The 24,172-nt window shown below is 37.8% G+C and overlaps 1 protein-coding gene across 3 annotated transcripts in view; it reads left to right on the top strand.

Moving 5' to 3' along the window:
* The window catches only part of CDK14 (cyclin dependent kinase 14), a 589,453-nt gene that overhangs the window by 487,325 nt on the left and 77,956 nt on the right, over positions 1 to 24,172 (top strand). For all 3 annotated transcript variants that reach the window (XM_007982225.3, XM_007982233.3, XM_007982232.3), the window contains 2 exons: positions 9,809 to 9,948; positions 15,319 to 15,462. In XM_007982225.3, coding sequence (XP_007980416.1) covers positions 9,809 to 9,948; positions 15,319 to 15,434 — 256 coding nt within the window. In that variant the 3' untranslated portion in view covers positions 15,435 to 15,462. The remainder of the gene's footprint in view (positions 1 to 9,808; positions 9,949 to 15,318; positions 15,463 to 24,172) is intronic.

The raw sequence follows: 24,172 nt of genomic DNA, 5'->3' as shown, positions 1-24,172 counted from the left end.
GTATTAGAAATGCTGCCTTCCGGCTGGGTGCAGTAGTTCACACCTACAATCCCAGCACTTTGGGAGGCCAAGGCGGGCGGATCACCTGAGGTCAGAGTTCAAGACCAGTCTGGTCAACATGGTAAAACCCCGTCTCTACTAAAAATACAAAAATTAGCCAGGCGCGGTGGTGTGCACCTGTAATCCCAGCTACCCAGGAGGCTGAGGCAGGAGAACTGCTGGAACCCAGGAGGCAGAGGCTGCAGTGAGCCGAGGTCATGCCATTGCACTCCAGCCCGGGCAACAGAGCAAGACTCTTTTAAAAAAAGAAAGGAGGGAGGGAGGGAGGGAGGCAGGGAGGGAGAGTGGGAAGGAAGGAGGGAAGGAGGGAGGGAGGAAGGAGGGAGGGAGGAAGGAAGGAAGGAAGGAAGGAAAGAAGGAAGGAAGGAAGGAAGGAAGGAAGGAAGGAAGGAAGGAAGGAAGGAAGGAAGGAAGGAAGGAAGGAAGGAAGGAAGGAAAGAAGGAAAGGAAGGAAGGAAGAAAAATAAATGCTGTCTTCCAGGAAGTAGCTCTGTTCATCTTGCCACAACCAATGGACTTCCTCTTTTTCTTTTTTGCACCACCATTTTTGTCCTCCACTTTCCATTCTGTCTTTTCAACTTTGATGGTACTCTCTAGTCTGGCAGAGGACTCCAGGTTTACTTTTCTCTTTGTCTGTTTTCAGGAAGGCTTAGAAACTTAGGTTAGATTTTGAAGAAGCGTTAGTTGCAAAGTTGACTAGAGAGAAGTGAGAGGCACTGTTTGTTCCTTTCATTGGTGGCAGAGCAGGAAATTCTGGTAGGTCAGCCCTGGCAGGCCACTGTGCTAACTCTCCCTGCCTCTAGTTCATAATCCAGTTCTTCCGAGATTGGAGGATATTGTCCTAGCATTAGAGCTAGGACAACTCTTAAAGACAATCTATTCTGTCTTCCTCATTTCTGAGGTACAAAAACTAACCTGTACAGGGAATAAGGAGAATATCCTGCTCTATATTCATGGTCTAAGACCAGTTTTCACTATTCATGTTACCTTCTTGCATACATTTTTTTAAAAAAACTGCAAGGAGACAGAGTGAGGGGGGGGAGAGAGAGAGAGAATTGCATGGATAAGGACTTAAAAAATCCAGAAAATTCTTTATAATTGGAAGAGCAGCACACTGTTATTTTCAACTGTATTAAAAGCACTCGTTTCATAGTTATTCGCAATATAAGATTCTCATACCACACATACTCTGATTTCAGTAAGGATTGTTTATGTCTTGTCATCCAGGTTTATAATTTGAAAATTCCTTAGTTTTTTTTTTTTTTTTAAGAGTTTCCATGAACAACAAACATGCTTTTACAGCATAAATGTGAAATGAACATAACGGTCTCTTGTCTGTTATGTTCCAGGTTTTTCTGAGCTCTTGTGAACATACAGGCTTCCAGGTTTTTCTGACCCCTTGTGAACATACAGGCTCACTGAGTACACCCCCACCAACCTGGTGGGCCCAGTTCCATCAGCCTGAGGCAGATTTCCACTCAATGACCTGGGATAGAACACTGAAATTGATAGGAGGGCCTCACCATTGGCAGTAACATCTCTGGGTAGGCTGGAGCATCTCTTGAGACGTCATTGGGAATCCCCTCAAGACAAGGAAGTTCTAATTTCAGCCGCTTACAGGAGGGCAGCTTTCCATCCTTAATGCCTGAATGTTCTTTGTGAAAAATCTGCAGTATTCCATCTCTCTAAATGGCTCTATCTTCTGAATTTTTATTATAATCCCCCTGACCTGGCCCTCTCACATGGCCCAGTGTTCATCCCTCTTGATCACAATGTAGAACCATCCAAAAGATTGTCCAGTTCTCTTTTGCTAAACCGTCTCACCCTCCCTCCAGCCTATGTCAAACACTGATCAGTTTTCTGTTTATATAATTTTGGCTTTTCCAGAATGTTGTATAAATGGAATTATATATCTGTAAGAGGCCGCTTGCCTCTTCACTCTGGATAATGCATTTGAGATTCATCTAGACGTTGTGTGGTGAAAAAATGTCAGCCTGAGTCAACTTCAAATAATTAGTTTTTGAGACTAAATAGAGGTGACCTAACAGAATTAGTTTTAAAAGAGAGGGATGGGGCAATGAAAGAATACCAGGGAGAAAGACCTAAAAATTATAAGTGTAGGTGATTATTTTGTGATTATTCCAGGGAGAAAGACTTAAAAATTATAAGTATTGATGATTTTATAGTAACGAATTAAATTGTGGGGATTATAAATATACACCTATAGGGGAAAAAGTACCTCTTCTACTACTCCTAATACTAAAAGCCACCTAAAATGCTGGATAAAATACACCAAGCACATGATTTCAGATGCACAGCTGAACCAAGAAGAAAATAGGTAAAATCTCTGGAAAGGCCAAGAATGAAGAAAGACAGGAAACCAAAAGGGTAATCAAATGCTGAAGTTGCAGCTGCCCTGAAGTTGTTGTCTAAAATAGAAACATGAAGCCACTTGGGGATCAGGAAACAAGGCCTTTGGCCTGAGAAAGGTAGGGAATCAGAGCTGAGATTCTCCACATAGAGTGGGAACCCTCAAAGCACATTAATGGGCTTCAGTAATGTAATTCAGCCTCAGTAATGGATTCAGGAATAACTGCTTCCAACAAAGAAAGACCACAAGGACAATTGTGGGTGCCAGCCTTCACTCTGGATGGGGATGTAAAAGTCTGATATGAGAATTTCTACATATTTAGGTTTAAATTTACACAACTTGCATGCTCTTGGAAACCAACAGCAAGAACTTGGAGTACCCATATATTGGGAGAGTCTCAGGCCTTTTGATGGAAGCAAAAGAAAATCCTTATGGAGAAACACATTCTCAATCCAGGCCCCTCAGGTTTCCCATGGATTAACATTAGATAACCATGGGCTTACAATCCAAAATTATAAAGCATGTGAGGAAAAAGTTTTTGCAAGTGAGGATCAGTAGCAAAAACAAAATTGAACTCTCCTCTCACCCAACATTTTCGGTATTAGGAGTTATCAGACCTACAACTATGTTTAAAATGTAAAGAAATAAGATCATATAAAAAACTTAAGAGACTATCAAAACTGAATAGGCAAATTTGTCAAAGAATTGAAAAGACCTTGTCAAATCAAAATGAACAGGGGAAATAGCATATTAGATGCAATCGATTAGATAATTCATTGAACTGAACGATGCCTCGAAGTAATTGCCCAGAATGGAAAACAGAGGGACAAACAGATGGAAAACATGAAAGAGAAAAGACATGGACAATTTAATGAGATTGCATTGCATCCAAATTACCAAATGAGAGAAGAGATAGAGTTGGGGAAAGATAATATTTGAGGGGTAATGGCTGGGATTTTTTTCTTGAATTGATGAAGAACATGAAACCTCAAATTCAGGAAACACAGTGAGTACCAAGCAGGTTAAATAAAAAGAAGACCTAACATTGCAATTGCAGAACTCCAAAGAGGAAGAGAAGAGCACTAAGAGGCAGAAACAACAGACACCTATGGAATAATGTATTCAGAGGGTTAAGGGAAAATGCCTTGAACCTGCATATAGAATTATTAAATATATACCCAGCCAACCCATTATCCTATATGTAAACAAAACAGAATTTACCACCAAATCATGCTCATTGAAATAACTGCTATTGTTTGTATTTCTGGTACAAAAAATAATCTGAGAGGCAATATCTGAAATGTGAAAAGAAAGGTGATTAAATAGTAAACATGGGTAAATAAAATAACAATAACAGTAATAATAATAATAATGTCTATTATGTGTCCTTAAAAAGCACAGAAAATAGAAATAAAATATTAGACAATAATAACATGATAGATGGGACTGTGTCATCAGAATTAAAGTATTGCAATATTCTTACACATGAGTGTAAAAATAAAATTGAACTCTAAATTTTAAGTTAAATAGAGTTAAATATTAAAAAGTTGAGGAGCCATCCACTTGGAGAACTGAGGGTGAAGATATAAAGTATGGGAATTTATTTTTATATCCTTGATGTTTACCATCAAGGATACTAAGACACTAAGCCAACCTACCCCAAGAGAGGTCACTGCTAGCTGCAGGTTGGGCAGTTCTGTAGTGTTCTTGGTCATGCATTTGCAAAGTTTCTGAAGGGCAATGGAGATTACCAGGCATACAGCATGACTTCTGTGCAAACAGATGAATTACAGAAAGTCATTACCATTCTACCAAGCAGCTCCATGAGAGGGGTTAACTAGGACACACGAGAATCAAATTAAAATCAGGAAAGCATTTTACAAGAGTTCTGACCTAGATGGGTAAACCTAGGGGAACTTCCTTTCTGTTGCCTCATTACTGGATTAAAGAATTGATCTTGCTTTTCTGGAGGTTCGTTTCACGTCCTGTTACTCCCATCTTCATACTCCAAAGCACTGAAGATTTCAAGTGTAGTGTAAAGTGTGGTACATTGAAGTAGACTTCAGTTATTTTTACATCATTTTTTACATCATTTCTGTATGCTTTATTCAAAAAGAGGTTTTAATTTTTAAATAACCCTATTGAGTGTTTTTTTAACTAACGTGACTCAAATGAATTGGTCAGGTCATGTGAAGTCACACACAGGATATTGCAGTCAGTATGACCTTAAATGAATGTTAAAGGAACTTTAAAGAATGTTCTTACCCAATAGTGAGAATATGTGAAGCAACTTACAACACTGCTCTTGTGAGAAAGAAGGCATCCAGGTTCTGGATGATGGTACACTGCCATTTATCCAAGCCTGTTGATAACTAGTTATGTTTTGTAAAATAAAGTTTCTTGGAGAGGCTAGTTGTTGCATTAAATATTACTGTCATCATGCTGCTGGTTTGGGGAGAGCTCTAGTGTTCATTGTCCAAGCATTAAAGTGAAATGAAATATGAAGATGCAGTGAAATTCATAAGACAAAAGTGAAATGGAAATGTTAGAAGGAAGCAGTTTTTCTCTTTTGGAGCAGTATTGTCCTACACTGCAGCTGCACTTCCTAGACACCAGCAGTCAGAGAAACAACTCTTGCAGTAAATAAAACTGGGCTACCTGATGCAATTGCCTTGGAAATGGAACTTTTACAACAGGACCCAGTTTATCAAACATATTAGCCAACTTGTAGGCTTAGTGAATGATAAGTCTAATGAAATATTGATGAGCATTTTTACCAGGCCTCACGCTTGACAGAATTGAAACCTCTGTTTGGATTATGATCAGCTTGTTTGAACACTCAGCAAAAGATGCTTGTTTGTCCAGACGCAGAGGCTCACACTTGTAATCCCAGCACTTTAGGAAGCCGAGGCGAGTGGTCACTTGAGGTCAGGAGTTCAAGACCAGCCTGGCCAGCATGGTGAAACCCTGCCTTTCCTAAAAATACAAAAATTAACCAGGCGTGGTGGCGCATGCCTGTACTCTCAGCCACTCTCAGGCTGAGGCATGAGAATCGCTTGAACCCGGGAAGCAGAGGTTGCAGTGAGCCAAGGTCATACCACTGCACTCCAGCCTGGGTAACAGAGTGAGACTCTGTCTCAAAAAAGACAAAGAAGAGAGAAGCTTGTTGTTCAACACTTAAAGCATGTTTACCATTCATATGAGTTGACCTTTCCGGAAATCATGCAGTATTATGTTTTCTTGAAGTCTATTCACATTCTTGAATCTTATCAGTATATAACGAATATAGAGTTATTGGGTGCCAAAATACCCAGCACAATACTTGTATGTTTTTAATATGCTACCGAATTAAAAACCTAAGAACTGTGCAGTCTAGGCCTTCTATGATTTATTCCTTCAGTCATTTCAAACATTAATATTGGTGCCTATCTGGCTATTTGCCTGCTACTATATGTTTATAACTGCCACATTTAAAACAGTGTACATCAGATTTGTGTACCCATTGATTTTGTTGGCTTTCATCCAAGTCTAATGATGGTTTCTTAATGTCTTTTTATAAATCTCATTTTGTGCTATTATGAAAACCTCCATTTTGAAAATCACAAACCTCTGATTGAAAAGTTCATACAAAGTCCACATTGCACAGAAGCACATATCTTTAATGTCTGTCTCCAGACCAAAAAAGTATGAAAGTTAATTTAATGTCTGCATTTGAGGTGCAACTTAGAGGATCTGAAGGAAGAGTGGGAGAGCTGTTAAGTATTTTTAGCAAACTGTGTTTGTCTTGTTTAGGACATATGCTCTTTAGTAAATATTTTTAAGGTAGACATGCCTTATGATTGTATAATTGTTAATAATACAATTTTTGAAAATCTTGTGTTTTTTTTGCATATCTATTGGAAGTTGTTTACCAGCTGTTATTGTTTCAAATGTGATTTTTGTTCCTCTCTTCCCAACCTCTCTTGCAAAAAGAGAAGTTAACTTCTGGTAGTGAATTGAGCAGAAATATAATATTTTTTAAGCCTGTTGAGCTGTATAACTTAATATTTGCATACTTAATAATTTGTTTTATTATACAATCAATGAAATGGTCATGTCTGTTGATGTCAGTTCAACCGTATACTTATAGCGTCTGGATTGTGTGTTTCCAGTTTCGTGGGAGAAATAATTTGTCAGTGTTCACCAGCTTCCAAAAACTTGTGAAAGCTTAAACACCTAAACTGATAATGAATGCAAAAAAGAAGAAGAAAAATTAAGAGGAATTATTAATTACATAGAAATAGAATGCATAACTTCTTGAAGTTGTACTTCTAAAATAGTTCTATCTAAAATAAACTCAATCCAAAATAAGACAGGCAAAGAGAAAAAAGATAAAGGAGGACAAAATAGGATGCAAAATTAATCTGGTAGCAGTAATTCCAAATACATCAATAATTGCAAAATGTAAATGGACTAAACTTTCTCCTTGAGAGACGGGGATTATTTAATTGGATAAAAATTAAACTTAGCTAAGTAATATTTATGAAAGAGACACCCTAATATTACACATATGAAACATTAAAAATAAGCAGGTAACAAAAGGTATGGCAGGCAAATACTAAACAAAAGAAGCTGAGGTCATTATGTTGTATTAATGTAAGAATAAAATGAACTTTAGCCTAGAAAGCTTTATGAAAGATAAAAAGTGTCATGACATAAGGATTAAAGACTGAATTTACCAAGAAGAGATAATAGTGCTAGACTGCTATGCATTTAATTACCCAGCCTTATAATATAAAACAAAAATTGATGGAATTGCAAAGAAAGATTGAAAAAGATCTACCATCACATGGGAGATTGAGAACCACCATCACCATTCTAACAATCTGATAAGGTATACTTATGACTTCAGATAAAACTTCCAATTAAGATATCATACATGGATTGCCAAAAGTATCATGTCTTAACAACTTAGGTAGACCGAAAAAAGAGGTTCTAGCGGTGACAAAGGCTCTGATGTTGAAAATGCATGTGGAAACTTAGAATAAAATTTCTAAACTAAAATTTTATATAACAAATATTTATATATTAACTAAATATCACAAATGAAAATCTGATTATTGGCATATTAAAGTGTAGTCAATTTAGGGGGAAATGGGATTGTCTTATATTGATGAATTCCTTATATGAGGCATATACATTACATTTAAATATAGTCAACAGTTTACTGCAGACACAAAGATACAACTGTAAGTGTTTACAATTCTTCAAGATAATGAAACCATGCTTCAGATGTGATTCATGGCTTTTTGGAACTGGAGGGACTGCAGACATAATATGGTTCATCACTATTTTTCAATAGATGAGAAAACCAAGATCAAAAATAGTATGTATTGCTTTGTATTTCATGTGTTTTACATTCTTGACTTCTGAGTTAAGTACTTGTACACGAAGTATTGCAATTACCTTTCTCTTCTTGTATTTACATGCAGTGTAACAACATACAGTTTGGGCAATTAATAATATTCCTTTTTTCTTTTGATAAAAGTTGTTTGTCTGAGTTTAGGAAAATAACAGTATTAGGCCTGAGACTCAGATCTAGTCCTAATCTGGTTGTTCTATTTTATCAAAACTATATAAAATTGATATGAAGGTACTGTTCACCATAATTAACTATGAACTGTACATTCAGTATAAGTATAACTTTTAACCATGAAGCCTATCTCAAACTTTGCATATGATTTTTTAAAATATGAATGAAAAGTTGTACTAGTGATAAAGTCTTTGGAAGAGGAAGGAATAATATGGATGGCCCTGTGCCCTCTTAAAGGGGGAAAAATACCTGTTAAGGATTTTGAGAATTCTTTCTTTCCCTGTGGACAAATTTCTGTCTTCCAGGGAGAGACAGTTACAACCAATCCATTGATCCATTTTTTCCATGAACAGCCTTTGCAGCAGTCACACATTGAACCCATTTGTGAGGCCTTCACATTAGATTTAGAGAGAAAGTCTCTTAGTTTGGATCTTTGTGGTAACATTTTTCTTTGCTTTTCCCCTTTTTCTTTCTCTACCCAAATCCATTACCTCGTATTCTCTTCCTACCCCCATCCCCAACAATTTGAAATAAATACTAAAGAACTGGTTGAGAAGGGGAAGGAGGAGATTGTTGGTCATTGAGGAAACATGTTTTGTTGGCTAATTGTGTCTTGAGTAGCTTCAAGGATTTTTAAAGAAATACCTACTGGAAGGTGCAGCCACTTCTGGCTCCCTCACCCACTTTTGGCTACCTCTGAGAGTCACTGTACATACTGCACCGGGTTTCAGAAACTGGAGAATCCATTGGGAAATGCCTTTAAAATAACCTGTGAGAGAAAGAAGAGCATGGCATATGCAAACCACTTTAGAGTCAAGGAGTTCTGGGTGGATTTGAATCTCCTCTCAACCTACTACCCGAGTGATCCACTGCCATCTCTGACTCCTACTTAGCTTCTACCACTACAAAATAGCAACTGTTAACCTTCTCAGACTGTAAGAAATATGAGTGTTAAAAGTACCTGGGAAAGTGCCTGACACATGTTCCACTACCCAGAAGTGGTAGCCGTTATCAGGAATACTTTTATTATCATTATTGTATTAATTATCCAGACTTGATTGCTCTGAGTAGAGAAATAGAGGTTCCATGAAAAGCAAGGCTGAGCTGGACTGAGAAATGCTGCTACCCATTTGAAAGCTTATACCACATGAAAGACTATTGTTATGCTTTTTTCTGTAATCTTGAGACACATATTTTCTATCTACTGTTGTTTTAAAGGTCATCTTGAATTGATTCAGCCCTATATCATCTAAGCACATCCCCTTTGCTAACCTGTATTTTAATATTATGATAGTTGATATTTGACAGGGCACTGTTTCAATAATGTTATTTATATTCAATGCAAGAAAATGTAAGTTCTTAGAGGAAAAGAAACTTTAGTAGCTGGAGAGTTTAATAGCAGTTTTATTTTAATTCTCTTAGGTATTTATTATTAATTTTCTATAAATATATCCAGATGTGGGTGTAGTACATAGATTCTATGAACAAATTCTAGCAATTATTTGATACGTTGTCTTCTGAAATTTTCTACCTCTGGACCTAGTTTTATCTTTTCTGAAAGTATCAACCCTTTGCCTATAGTAGAAATATTTTAAATCAATTATACTGTGATACCTAGAGTAAAAGTAAGTTTGAAGTAACAAATACTCTAAGAACTAGTGTGATTTGCTTCGTTTATTTTCAGCAGGTAATTTGTTTTTCTAGCCAAGAATAAATTGAAATCCAGAAAAATTAGGTACACTTTATGTCTTATTTAGTGGGTTTTCTAGTTTGGTCTGATGTCTCTTTTTTGCTCATGTTTTTAGGCTCAGCTATGTGAACCATGCAGAAGACCTGGCCTCCAAGCTCCTACAATGTTCCCCAAAGAACAGACTATCGGCACAAGCTGCTTTGAGCCACGAGTATTTTAGTGACCTGCCCCCACGGCTATGGGAACTCACCGATAGTGAGTATGACAAATCCACAACATCCAGTCCAAGCAGAGACATAATTTTATTTTAGCATCTGTATGTAACCTGTATACAGAGATTCACATATTTGTGTGTGCACAAACATAAGATAATGTATGTTTGTGCATTACATGGGTGTCTGTGTGTTTGTGTGTGTGTGTATGGAGAGAGAGAGAACAGGGGAAGGGGGGCCATGTGCATATATATTTAGTGGAATCCTGCCATTCATTTGCTAGCTTACCAGACACAGGAAGAAAATGGATTCCTTTTTTGCTATCTCTGCTCTGCAGTCTGCAGCTGTGCATCTTTGTATTTGATTATGTGTGTGTCCAAAAAAATGATCTGAGCAGTCATAAAGGAAAAGGAAAATATGATTTACATATTTAGTGCTTTATGCATACAGTACTTTTTAACTGGCTGCAGTACACAGAGGAGAAGATGATTCATTTCTGTTTGATTCTCAGAGACCATCTTGGTTGTAACAATAACCTTAAAAAGGGCTGCTATGCAGCGAGCTGAGGAACAGAGTTGGCAATTGGCTAATGCACTGAATTGTCATGTACAGACTGAAGACGTGTAATTCATTTTAACTGCAAATGCTCTTGGTATTTGTATAGACAGCTCTTCTCTGAATCTTTTAAAAGAAAACACATTCCTGGGTGGGTTTTGTTTTGTTTTTATAAAAGTCTTCATATTTATACAGCCTTTAAAAATTACATTTTAAATATTTGGGGGAGGATTTATGGTTGGGAGGATCTCAGATTTCTTCCAAAGTGTGAAACAGAATTCTTGTGAAATTTTGTACAAACTGTTACCGTCAGAATATTTTTGTTCAATGGTGATATGTTCTTTCCAAAGAACAATTAGAGATATTTCTTCTATACTCTTTTCTGATTGCCCTAAAAATTAACATACCGCACATATGCATTAATATTTATCATGTGTTTATTAATCCTTGGTATACATCACTTACAGTAGACATACGATTATTTCTTCGTTCTCTTGGATTTTAGACTTCTTTCACCCATCGTAATATTGGATTCTCCTTGATGACAATAACCTTTATTTTGGAACTAAGTTCTAAGTACAACTCCTCTTGGGTATTTCTATCCTAAATCTTTATTTGATATCCCACATTTATTTCTCATTACTTGTTTTTAACCCTAAAGTGACTATAGATATATTAATCTACTACTCCCCTTAATGCTTAGCAAATCCTCGTTAACATTTCACATATTTCCAGCCCATATTTACTCAATACTCTGCCCTACTTCCTTTCTAAAGACTACTCACTGACTATTACAACAGCTACCCTCAAGTTTTTTTAAATTAAAAATTAAATCCCTATGGGAAAATACTTTTTCTATACTGAAAACAAAAATGATGTAAATAGGCTCACTAGTTTATGACTCATCACACTCAAACATATGGTTTGTTTTCCCGTTTAATGTAACTTGTAACTTGATATCACTCCTCCTTGGTGACATCTCAATCCCATCTGACTTGATGATTGAGTTTAAGCCAGGATTTTGATGGTCTGTGAATTCTGAATTCTGTAGTAGTACTTTTCTGTTAATATGGACTTATTACCCACTTGCCACTTAGTTTATCAGCCAGTGGTTAAATCCAGTTTCTATCAGTGAGTAAATGCCTACACATTATCACTCGGCAGCAGACTGCCAAGGGAGACAGCCTTGTCCCCGTCATTAACAAGCACAATGTATGCAGAACACCAGAGGGGAATTAAAACCACAAAAAATACCTCAGGGTGGTATTTTTAATATGAGAATTTAATTTGTAATTTCACAGATTAAGAATTTTGGCTGCATTAATCCCTTTATCAGCTCACAGCAGGCTATTTGCAGAAGCATAACCATAAGGCGATATTCATTGGCAGAAACACGTCTTTGCATAACGTTAAACATCAGGAGCAGTGAAACCTTTTGAAGGGGGGAGAATAAAGAAGAAAAATCATTATATTTTTAAAGCAAGATTCTACTAAATGCCTCCAGTAACAATTTTGAGTTATAGAAATGCATTTCTGTGTCTAGAAGATAATCATTATGAAGCATAAATCCAGTTGCAAGAAAGGACAATCCCAGTACTAAATACTGTAGTCATTTCCATTTAGAACAACGTGGCTGTACTTGTAAACATGTTTACAAAACAAAGAATTCCCAGACTTTGGAGACTTTGGGAATTCATTTCTTTAAGTGAAATGACTGGTTTGGGTGACTTATTGTCTAGGTTAGTATTCTGCAGACTATATTTAGAAGTTTTTTTATGTTTTTATAATTGAATTTCACATTAGCATAGAGTCTTGTAAAAGTTCACCATCTGGCAAAGGCAGCAGTGGCGGTGGCAGCAGTAGCAGCAGCACCTGTAATACCCTTACGTGCTGCTTTTTCAAGGAGATTTAGGAGGAGATCCACCTGGAAAGAAGTGTTACAGAACCAATAAATGGATTGTCTTAGCAACCAAGCTGTAGTTTAGGAACCATGCTGTCTCAGTTTGGTCACAATGCAATAACAAAATACTGTAGACTGGGTGGCTTAAACAGCAGACGTTTATTTCTGTTGGGAATGGGAGGTCCAAGATAAAGGTGCCAGCAGATTCGATTCCTGGTAAGGTCTTTCTTCTCAGCTTGTGAAGGGCACCTTGCTGTGTCTTCACAGGGTGGAGAGACCAATCTCTTCCTCTTCTCACAAAGCCATTAATCTCATCATGAGGGCTCCGCCCTTATGACTTCATCTAACCCTAATTACCCTCCTAAAGCCCCATCTCCAAATGCCATCGCATTAGGGGTTAGGGCTTCCACAGATGAATATGGGGACGGACACAATTCAATCCATAGCACTCTCATTCCTAAAGCTGGCTTATAGCACCTTCTAAAGAATTTCCACAAGAGGAAAACACTTATGCAAGCAGGAAGCAAAATCAGGTTAAAAGGAGAAGATGGGAACAAAAATAAGTTACAAGTAGATTTAAGCCTTCTTGGCCTAGTGTAATATATCAGACCCCGAGAGAAGGGCATCAAGTGTTGTTGGAGCCTGAGTAACACAGAGCCCTGCAGTCATTTCATGGATTCGTATAAAAATGAAATTATGGGCTTATGTCAGACACATGCTTTGGAATAATACATAATAATGTAGTATCTTTCTTTATTATACTATTCCTTAAAATCTCATCAGGTTACATAGTACCAAAATTTAGAGGTAATGTATTAGTGTACCACTGAAGCAGGAATTATAAAAGCAGAAAGCAAGAATAATGGTACAGTTATCTGGGGATCTGGCTGTTAAAGCTGGGTAATTCTGGTGGCACCCTGTTATTCTCCCTCTGTCCTGAAACCCCAACAGCTTTGTCCCACTTCTTCTCAAATATTTGATTGCAGGGAAGTAAATGGAGGACTGATTTAGAAGAAATTCATTACTTTTCCCAAATACACCACAGGGCATTCTCCTGCGTATACTATCAAGTTACATGAATAATTGAAGCTGTACTACCCTTGTCAAAGTAAATGAACAAAATACACTTCATAGCACAGAGTCCTTGATTTTATTACACTCATTTGCTAATTCACAAAACTCAAATTCAGTGAAAGAAGGCCAACAAATCGGTACAGTGTGAAGAGCACTGAACTGGGAATCAGACCACCTGGATTGCAGCTTCAGCTCCACTGTTAACTAGCCAGGGAACTTTGGACAAGTGCCTTAGTCTCTCTGGGCTTCCCATTTCTCACTTAAGGAGCGAGTAAGACGGACACAGTAGTCTCCAGGGACCTTTCTAGCTCTAGAGTTTGTCGATTTTCCCACATATTCCTGTATATGTTCTATATATCATCCTAGAACAGCATAATGCTCTTAATGTAGCTCTGTGCCATCTTTTTAAAAATGAAACAGGTGCACCCATTTCAGATGTAAGATTTGCTGCCTTCAGTTCCTAGACTTTTGTTCTGTTTTGAATCCTTTCCAAACAGGCTTTTGTGTCCACAATGCCTGGCTTTCGAAGCCTCTATCCATTGGTCTTTTCCCAGCCTATCGAAGATTCAGTGCAATTGACAACCATCTCCTCCTACTAATACTTCTTTTGCTTGGTTTCCAGGACAGTATTCTCTCATTGCTTTCCTCTAGTTTAGAAAGCTAAAGTCTCCTCTTCACGCTCCTTTGCTGATTTCTCTTCATCTGCCAGACCTTTCACATTAGAGTGTCCTGGGGCTGAATCCTCAGATCTGTCTATCTGCATGGACTCCCTGGAGCCTAGATGATCTCATCCCATCTCATGATTTAAATATCATCTGTACACTGACAGTTTTCAAATTTCCATCTCCAGTCCTGTCTTCCCTGACTTGACTTGCATATCCAACTGACACTCAACATTTCCATTTGACCACCTAGTAGGCCTCTCACACTTAATCTTATCAAAACTGAACTCATCTTTCCCCTCAAACTTGCGCCTTCTCTAGTCTCACGCTTGTCAGTAAATAGCAGCATCATTCTTGCAGTTGATGGAAGCTATCCCTAACTCATCTTTTTTTGGTTCCACTCCACATTCAGTTCTTCCACAGACCCTGTTGTTACTACCTTCACAGTATATCCAGGATCATGCCGCTCCTCACTTCACTGCTATCACCCTGCCCTCAGTCACTCATCATCTTTCAACCACATTTTTACAGTTATCTCCTACCTGGTTTGCCTGCTTCTCTTATTGCCTCCTTAAAGTCAGCTCTCACTGTTTCCTCTTCTTATATGTGTGCTTGCTCTAGACATATGCATGGTTTGCCCTCTTACCTCATTTGATTCTCTCCACCAGTGTCCCTTCTCAGGAGAGACTTCACTGACCTCCTTCCACCCTAAAACTTCCAATTTCTCTTCCCTGCTTTATTTTTCTTCATAACATTTACCACTCTTTAATGTATTATATCTGCTTGGTTGCTTATTGCCTGTCTCCCCCAACTGGACTCTATAACAACAGGGATTTCCTTTCATTCTGATTTATTTAGTACAGGATTCTGAAATTCCCAGAACAGTGTGAGGTTCAATAAATATTTTTCCAGTGAATGAAAGAATGGAACAAAGGAAGGGCAAAATATGTTGTTTCCCAATCTAAGTTCATTGTTCTAGATCAGAAAAATGTGGGAGATAGTCTGAGCTGTGGTTCTGAGGGAAAGACAGACCATCCTATCATATGTTTGCTTATGTGTATAAATGTGTGTGTGCCTGCGACCACCTGGCATTTCAAAGATCAAAACATACCATGATGTTCAGTGTACTGGGCATCCAAACCTGCATCTCAGTCTCCATTAAAAAAAAATGATTATAAATGTGTATACGTATATAAATGAAAATTTCGTATTCTGTCCACAGTGTCTTCTATTTTTACTGTCCCAAATGTGAGATTGCAACCAGAAGCTGGAGAAAGCATGCGGGCCTTTGGGAAAAACAATAGTTATGGCAAAAGTCTATCAAACAGCAAGCACTGACAAGCAACACATTCTCAAGAGCACACAGGTAAGATGACCCGCTTTACCAGGAAAGTAGTATTTAATGACTATTGAACAGATTCTTTAAGTGAAATATTTCAGACTCGTTTTTTCACCAACTATCCTATGAGTCTCTTGTGTGCATTATGGCGTTCATCAGACCTTCTATTGAGATAGAATGCTCTCAGTTATTTCCACATTTTCAGGCACCTACTAGATTCTAACTAAAATTATACTTTATCTTATGCTTTTATTTATATTGTCATAGGCAAACCATTTTAGTTATAAGCAAGTCATTTTAACTACTCACATTGCTCACAGAGATTAGAAAAAGGTTCACTTTGGACTGTTTCTAAGCCACAGACCTACTTTCTTTTGTCCACTCAATTTTTCTAATTAGTTGTTCTCATTTTAAAATGAGGAAATTATACACAAAAGTCTAGATTTCTGGTTTTCCTTGAAAAATAAGCAACTCCAGCAATATCGCCTTCACATTCCTACCAGAAGTGTTTGCGTGAAACTAAATCATTGGCGCCTCCTTTGGAGGGGATGTAGACTCCCCAGTTTAGTTTAGCTCCCATCTGGGCCACTTCACCTATTTCTGATTCCTGTCTGGCTCCTGGTACGGACCTTATCGTGATGAAGCTTTTCTCTTTTACTATCAAATTCTTTGTCCTCTACTATTCTGCAGATAGGAAGCATAATCTAAACATGGCAACCTCTAGCCATGTCAGCCTGGCCCAGTCATCACATCACATGTGCTACATAACGACCAGCCTGGGATGGCAACTTCTGAAAAGGCCGTATTTCTTGATTGCCAGATGGAAGTGCCTAGTATTTTTGGAAAATTTTTAGTGTATATGTAATTTACTTACATATTTATATATATATAATTTACTTATATATATTTTACATATATATAATTTACATATATATAATTTACTTATATATATACACACACACACATACACTTAATGTAGCACAAGTCTCTGAAACAAATAGAGAACAAATGTTACTGTGGGGAAGGCTTTTTATGTGCTGATTTGTAGAGAAAAGTGTGTGTTTGTTCTGATATTCAGTAATTAAGTGTTCAGGCCAGGCATGGTGGCACATGCCTGTAATCCCAGCACTTTGGGAGGCCGAGGAAGGCAGACTGCTTGAGCTCAGGAGTTCAAGAGCAGCCTGGGCAACATGGTGAAAGCCCATCTTTACAAAAATACAAAAATTACCTGGGCATGGTAGTGGCATTTGCCTATAGTCCCAGCTACTTGGGAGGCTGAGGTGGGAGGATGGTTTGAGCCTGGGAGGCTGAGGTTGCACCACTGCACTCCAGCCTGAGTGACAGAGCCAGACCCTGTCTCAAAAAATAAATAAATAAATAAAATAAAAAGTATTCAAGTAACTCAAAGGATATATGCAGCATTGCAGTAGTTCCTCTTCTTTCCTCCCTCTCTTAGTTTGAAATATGTTAACAGGCTAAATTGATAGCATGGTAAAGAGAGAAAATTTTAAACTATACACATTGTCTTGTGGGTAAACTGCCAGTATCTTGAGCTACTCCTGGACTTAGCTTTTGAATACCCTCAACATAGGGGTCAGTTTTGGCCTATCAGGGGCATGGTGGCAATTTATGAATGATTTGGAGATAAAAGGTTTCCAGATAAAATATGATGTATAAATGACAGTCAGAAGATGTTACTGTTAACTTGTCACTCCATAGGTAAGAGTCTTCATTCTTCGTGTTATTTCTCCCTATAGAATAAAAAACACAACTCTTGGTTGCATTTGTACTTCCACTCTGAATTTCAATTGGTCAGACAAAGAGTGGGGCTAAGTTTTTGACAAGCTACCTCCTGGTATTGAGAATGGTTTTGATTCATGAGGGTTACATCATATGCTTTTTAAAAGTATTTAACCTGCATTATCATAATGAGGGCCCTGGCTTTATAAATCCCTTAACCAATTCAGTGGAACAAAACAAAAAAGTGGACTTTATTTGTGCTGCTGCCTCATACACACATGCACACAAGCAAGCCTGAATTTCAGTTGCAAGACTGTGTTCCTTCTTCTTGGCTCTTTTGAGATCCCCTGACCTGAGCCCAGGCAGTCAAAGCTGCTAGAACGTGTTTCAGCGCCGCTCCTCCTTGGGAAATCAAATCAAGCTCACAGGACAGAAGTGTTGCTTGGAAAGTCTCAAAGGTTGCTAATTGAAAAGAGATTTTTTAAAAGGTGCTCAGAACTACAATCATTAGTATATAAAAACCTTTACAAAAATGTAAAAATATATTTTCTTCACATATATTTTTTAAACTAGATATCAGTTATATCTACACAGTAGAAGCTTTCCTCTAGAATTATTTGATAGCAACACAAATATTTTTTCTGTGAGTTTTGCCTTTTTCACATCAACTTGTAAAGCTTTTTTTTTTTTTTTTTTTTTTTTTTGAGATGCAGTTTTGCTCTTTTGCCCAGGCTAGAGTGAAGTGGCGCAATCTCAGCTCACTGCAACCTCTGCCTCCACCTGGGTTCAAGCAATTCTCCTGCATCAGGCTCCCGAGTAGCTGGGATTACAGGTGCCCACCACCACGCCCGGGTAGTTTTTGTATTTTTAGTAGACACGGGGTTTCGTCATGTTGGCCAGGCTGGTCTCGAACTCCTGACCTCGGTTGATCCACCCACCTCGGCCTCCCAAAGTGCTAGGATTACAGGCATGAGTCACCACGCCTGGCCAATAAAGCTTTAATATTATCGTTGGTGTAGTTTTCTTTCAATCCAAATGCCTCAGCTTGATTCAACATAATGCTGAGGAAACAACTCAATTTCTTTTTTCTCAGAAAAGCTACAGGGAAGATGGATTCTACGGGTTTTCTGTCAGTCAGCAGAAAAAGAAATTATTTTAATGTCTCACCTTTGCAGAGTTTTTAAATAAATGGGGCCATCTTAGAGATCAAATAATGTAGCCTATTTATTGGCCTATTATATCTTGTGGAATGGCCTTACTCTGACCAATACTGAATATCATCTAGACATTATAGAGCAAAATGTCTACGTAGATAAGATATCCTTAGAGAAAAATCTGTAATTTCTTAGACTTTAATTTTGCTGTTGCTGTTGAATTCATTGACTGTTTAGAGAAGGCTTTGGCATCTTGGGACATTTGAATTTCCTCAAATGTCCCAATTCTTTGTAATGCCTAGAGAGAATGGGAAGGAGAGGGAGGCCAAAGGGTTTGGGGGCTCGAGGAGACTAAGTCTGTGGGCCGGCATTTTAACCACCTCTCTTTGGGGAGTTACAAAGAGGTAAATGTGGAAAATGCATTGTATTACTTCTGTCTTTGAAATAATAGAGGACTGAGTAGACAAGAATATTTCAAGTCCTAATTTTTCTTCCAAACCTCAATGCCAAATTATTTCTATCCTTGCATACCAAGGTCACTTCAATTATTCAGTTAATAATGCCAGATTTGCATAAATTGGTCTTAGTGGAAAATCTAATGAGATGCATTTGGCTTTGCAGTAGAAAGCAATTTTGGTTTCAGAGTCTTATAACCAAATTAAATAAGAAGAAAACCATAAGCACCTAAGTTAAAAATGGGGTAAGTGCCACTGGATTATCAAAATACTGTGCTTCTTACATTTTGTTATCCTCTAAAGATATTAGTAAAGATTTCATAGATTCTTCTTACTCATTTTATCAGCACTGATGGGTAAGACCCTTCTAAAGTCTGAGAGAGCCTTAAATATACATAGAAATTTTCCCCAAGGAAAAGACTGGAAGCTGTATTGAATACCACATCCATTAGTATCACTTACATTTGCTTACAGTGATACCAAACACATCCCTCGGTGAGCTTAATTTTCCTCTTAATCTAAACTGGCATAGAAAGTGCATGATCACTCTACTTCTCCTTTAGCTAAATATAAGGGATAAGAGAGGTCTCTACTCTTTTAGCTATGTTTTGTAATTTTTCTGAAATAGTATGTGCTTATTATGGAATATCTATTTTCATTGAATCAGTTGGTTCACAGACCCCATTCCTAATAAATTTACAAATATTTGTCTAGTGCATGAAAGAATTTTATTTGGTTCAATTGCAAGAAGTTAACTGCATGCATATTTTGGTGACCCTCTCCTTACCTTTTAGCCTCTTATTTCTGCAAATCCACATTATATAGGAATTACATGATAATGAAAAAAAAATGTGTCGGACTTTCTACTTGGTCATTAAGCAGTAATCTCCTGTAAGTAGGCTGTTAGGTAAACAGAGTAGAATGCTCAAGGAAATTTAATTAAATGAGATAAAGATTTTTTTTAGAAACCTGATTTTAGACAGAACACAATGCACTGGTGCTTAAGACTGTGGCAGCGCTGTCTGAACGTTAGTAGAACGGTGTTTCTTACTCGGTAGGCCACCTAGAGCTGTCTGCCATCTCAACCGCCATCTCAACTCTGGAAACTGCTCCTAAAGAACAGCCACCTATTGCTCTCCTCCATGCTGTGACATTATGGCGGCTCACTTTTTCTGTCTCTGCATCAACTAACACAGCTTTCATGTTCCCTTCACTTCAGGGCTTCTGCTGACTTGTTTCTGCTTATTCATGGATCCCGCTTATTATCATTTCTCTTTGTCCCTCTACTTCTGGGGCAGTCTATTGCTGACCTCTTTTTGCCTCAGATTCAAACCCTCTCAGAGAGTGGTTCTGATTGATGTAGCCATCATCATGAAGTATAGAGTGAAGCTGTTGTGTCAGTCACCCCCATAGAAACTGCTGGCTGACTGTAGGCTGCCTTGAGGTCAGGCTCTGAGCCCTGATCCAGTCAGCTGGGCCCAGAACCGGGTGGCCAACCTGTTTTTAAGGAAGTGTTTGGAAGAGACTGCTGGGCTTAGCCATTCAGAAACTTGGAGAAACTTTTGGAAAGCAAGCAGTATAGCTGGAAAGTGCCTTGCCTGGCCTGTATACTACTGAGTGAAAAATCAGGCAAGTACAGAGAGAAACTCCAGTTCTGATGGTATGATATCTTCATTGTGTGATACTTTTGGCTATTGACAAAAGGTCCTTTTAAGGTATGTTGCATTTTCTCAACTATAGACACAAAAGGAGATAATATCCATCAGCACTTTTCAATATATAAGAAACACAAGTGTTAGATCTAGGTTTCTTTCAGTACCAGAAAGATTTCTGGGGTTTTTCCTGCAAAAACTGCCATTTTCTGCATGATCCTACAATTTTTTTTTTCCTATTAAATGGCTACAGTTTTATTATTTCTGTTACTTCATATAATTGACAACAATTGTTGAAATGATGCTCAGAGGGGAAACAAACCTTACTTAGTGTTCTTCGCAGGTTTCATCTGAAAGATTCCCTAGTTGTTACCATTACCCCCACATGACTGCCAATTAAAAAATACATCTTACTTGGGAAATTGACAGCACTTTGAACCTCAAATGCATGATGCATATTATGAATACCCATATGAGAAGAGGCTGGAATGCTATTAGTTCCCCCACCTCACCTTACCTCCCCCCACCTTACCTTAGCTCCCTCTCTACCCTGGGGAGTCTGTTCTGTCCTTTAAACGCTAATGCAAGTTTGTTTCTTCTCTCCTCCTCCTCGTCCCTTCCCTGCCTCTCCACCCCTTCTTTTCTTTGGGTCAACTCTGATCTGTACTCTCCAGCACTACCACCCTACTAACCCCATGCAAGGGTAGGCAGAGGACTCGTAGGCTCTCACCACCTACTGGGATTGTCACAAAGCAGAATGAAAATAAAGTTGTATCATGCTTCCTTCAGAATGCATTTTTGTTTTGTTTTATTTTATTACTTGTTTTTTTTTTAAGAGACAGGGTCTCGCTGTGTTGCTCAGGCTGAACTTCCTGTGTTCAAATGATCCTCCCACCTCAGCTTCCTGAGTAGCTAGGACTACAGGTGTGCACCACCACACCTGGATCATTTTTTAATTTTTTGTAAAGATAGAGTCTCACCATGTTGTCTAGGCTGGTCTCAAACCCCTGTCCTTAAGCGATCATCCTGCTTTGGCCTCACAAAGTATTGGGATTACAGGCATGAGCAACTATGCCCAGCCTTCAAGCATTTAGTATTTTTTATATTGACATGATTTCATGTCTACAGAAAAGATGCAAGAATAGCACAAGGATTCCTGATACCCTTCACCCACTCTCCCCAAAGCGTTAACATTTTACTACATTAGCTACATTTGCTTTATCATATTAATTCTCTGTGCCATCACACACAAATTTGTGCACACATACATTGTTTCACTAAACCATGTATGTTACCCAAATGAAGCTCCATTATCTTTAAATATTTAACTGTTTTTCTTAAAAACAAAGAATTTAGAGTGATTTTTTTTAACTAAAAATACTAATTTTTTGCCCTTTTTTTCTTTTCTTTTTTTTTTCTCTGATTGAAGGTTTTAAAAAGCAAAGTGGCTAAAAGAGAGGAAACTGGTTGATGCTTCACAAATTGGTTCATCAACCCATGGATCCTTAAAAATTGACTATATTTTTGTGATTCAGCATTTCCAGGTCAAATGAACTTTCAAAATGGTGAGGGGCGGGGGGGAATAGCCCTTGCATCTTCTGACTTCTTAAAACCCAAATTAATTTCTTAGGGACTATTTAGCCAGCAGCAAAATATGAGTGAAGCTTTCTTATAAATAGTGGGCCCAAGCTGTGATGTGACTAGTAACCACAATATTTATTACAAGGAAGTTAGCAGTCACATATAGAAAATAGAAACAGTTCAGGTGCCCTATTTTTCCTTTTCATTTAATGTTGATTCTTATGAATTTGGGATACAGAAGGAATTGTCTATGCCCTAAGTGTACTGTATTGTATTATTAATACCAGTATAGCAGCTGAGTCCCACTAGACATTCTTTGTGGTCTGCTGATACTCTAAGAAGTGTCTAAGCATAAAAGGAGGCTGTTTGAGTTGAAGTGGGCTGATGGTCTGGGATGACATTTGAATGCACAGAGGACAATGTCTAAATGACAATGTCGAGAAGGGAAGGCAAAAAGAAGCTGGAAACTATTCCCGCTGTCCCACGGATGCTCGTCACTCCTCCTGCGATATTCTTCACATGGGAGCTTTGTCTGGGTAGAAATGGGGACTGGGATCAGGGAGGGCTAGACACTGGGGCCTGGGGACAAGAGCCAGGGTTTCATGTCCTTAGACACATTAAAATTCTAGACAGATAGCAAATGTAATGAAAATTCAACCCGAATGTGTTTTGATAGGCAAAGTTAAACACTTTAGCTAAAGTATTACAAGTATAATTTACGAACAGTTTGCAATACTCTGAATTGCTTCCATGAATAAAGCTTTTAAGAGTATCAAATTGGTTGTGCAAATGAATGGTTTACTGAGCATCTTTTGGAATTTAGGATAGCTGCTTTCTCTACTAACCTACGCATGCACACACACACAAACACACACCCTTCATACAGCCAAAAAGAATAATTTTGCATCAGTCCTTGAGTTGTGAAGATAACATCAAAAGTTACTTTTCCATGTAGGGAAATAATGTACACAATCTAGAACAAAAACAATACAAAAGTTAGAGTCCTTGGTGGAAATGTATCTCATTATAAAAATAACCCCCCCAAAAAAAATTTTTTTAAAAACCCTGTATGCCAAGCGTGGAATCAAATACTGAACTGTTAACTTCAATATTTGGGTGAATTTTTTCCCTTTAAATTATCACCATTCTCTTAATGTAGTTTGCATTACATATAGTGCCCTTGGATTTTTAATTGCTCTGGTTTATCATTTTCAATGCAATTAGTAAAATGCCCTCAATTACATATAATAATTACTGTAAATGGGGCTATTGGCCTAATTACTATAAATGGGGAAAGATGTGTGATTATAATGTGCAATTAAATCATGTACAGTATTTATTTTACATTATCACATACAATGGTATAATGATAACACATAATTATATTGTATCTTTCCTTGGTCAACAAATCTACTCCATATTAAGATATGTAGAGTTGTGATCCATTGCCAAATTAACCATCTCCCAGATCATTCTTCCTAAAGTAATAGGTTTATTCTGTGGGCCAAGGCACCACTAAGTTTAAATATAATTAAATAAACTGATTCTGCACAGGCAGGAAAAATCTGAAAGGAAAAAAATTATTTTACCTGTATTAGTTAAAAATGCCCAGATTATCCTCTTTTTGTCGGTGTCAAGACTTTAATCCTCCCTGGCTCCATACCAACCTCCACCATACCTGTTTGTTTTTATGTGAATATGTAAAAATTAACACCCCTAAATGGTGGTAACATTTAAAATATGCCTGAGAAAAAAGAGGTTCTTTCTTCACTGTGGCAAATATTATAATCATCCCTAGTTTACAAATGCACACTTAACGAGCTTATAGCACATGATTAATTCTGCAAAGGATGCTGTTTGACAGAGTGGGATTATGAGAATTGCATATTGATAGTGGCAGGAGAAATAAATCTATTTTCTCTACGTAAGGTAGGATATTCTTGTGTTCTTTAGAAACTGGCACATCTCAGAGGTGTTGCTCTCAAAATGATCTCAGGATGGAAAGAAATCAGTAATTACAGAGCCAGGCATTCAGTTGTGTCCTAATTTTCCCACCAGTTTTTCAGTGTTTCAGCTGCCTCAGAGACTTAAAGTATTCTCATTAGGTAGCTGCAGAGGCAGCCGCTTGCCTACTCCCTCATTCTCTCACTCGCTT

The sequence above is a fragment of the Chlorocebus sabaeus genome, chromosome 21 (genome assembly GCF_047675955.1).
Source record: "Chlorocebus sabaeus isolate Y175 chromosome 21, mChlSab1.0.hap1, whole genome shotgun sequence".
Lineage (NCBI taxonomy): Eukaryota > Metazoa > Chordata > Mammalia > Primates > Cercopithecidae > Chlorocebus > Chlorocebus sabaeus.
The sequence above is the reverse complement of the archived record's forward strand: the minus strand, read 5'-3'. Positions and strand labels throughout refer to the sequence as shown.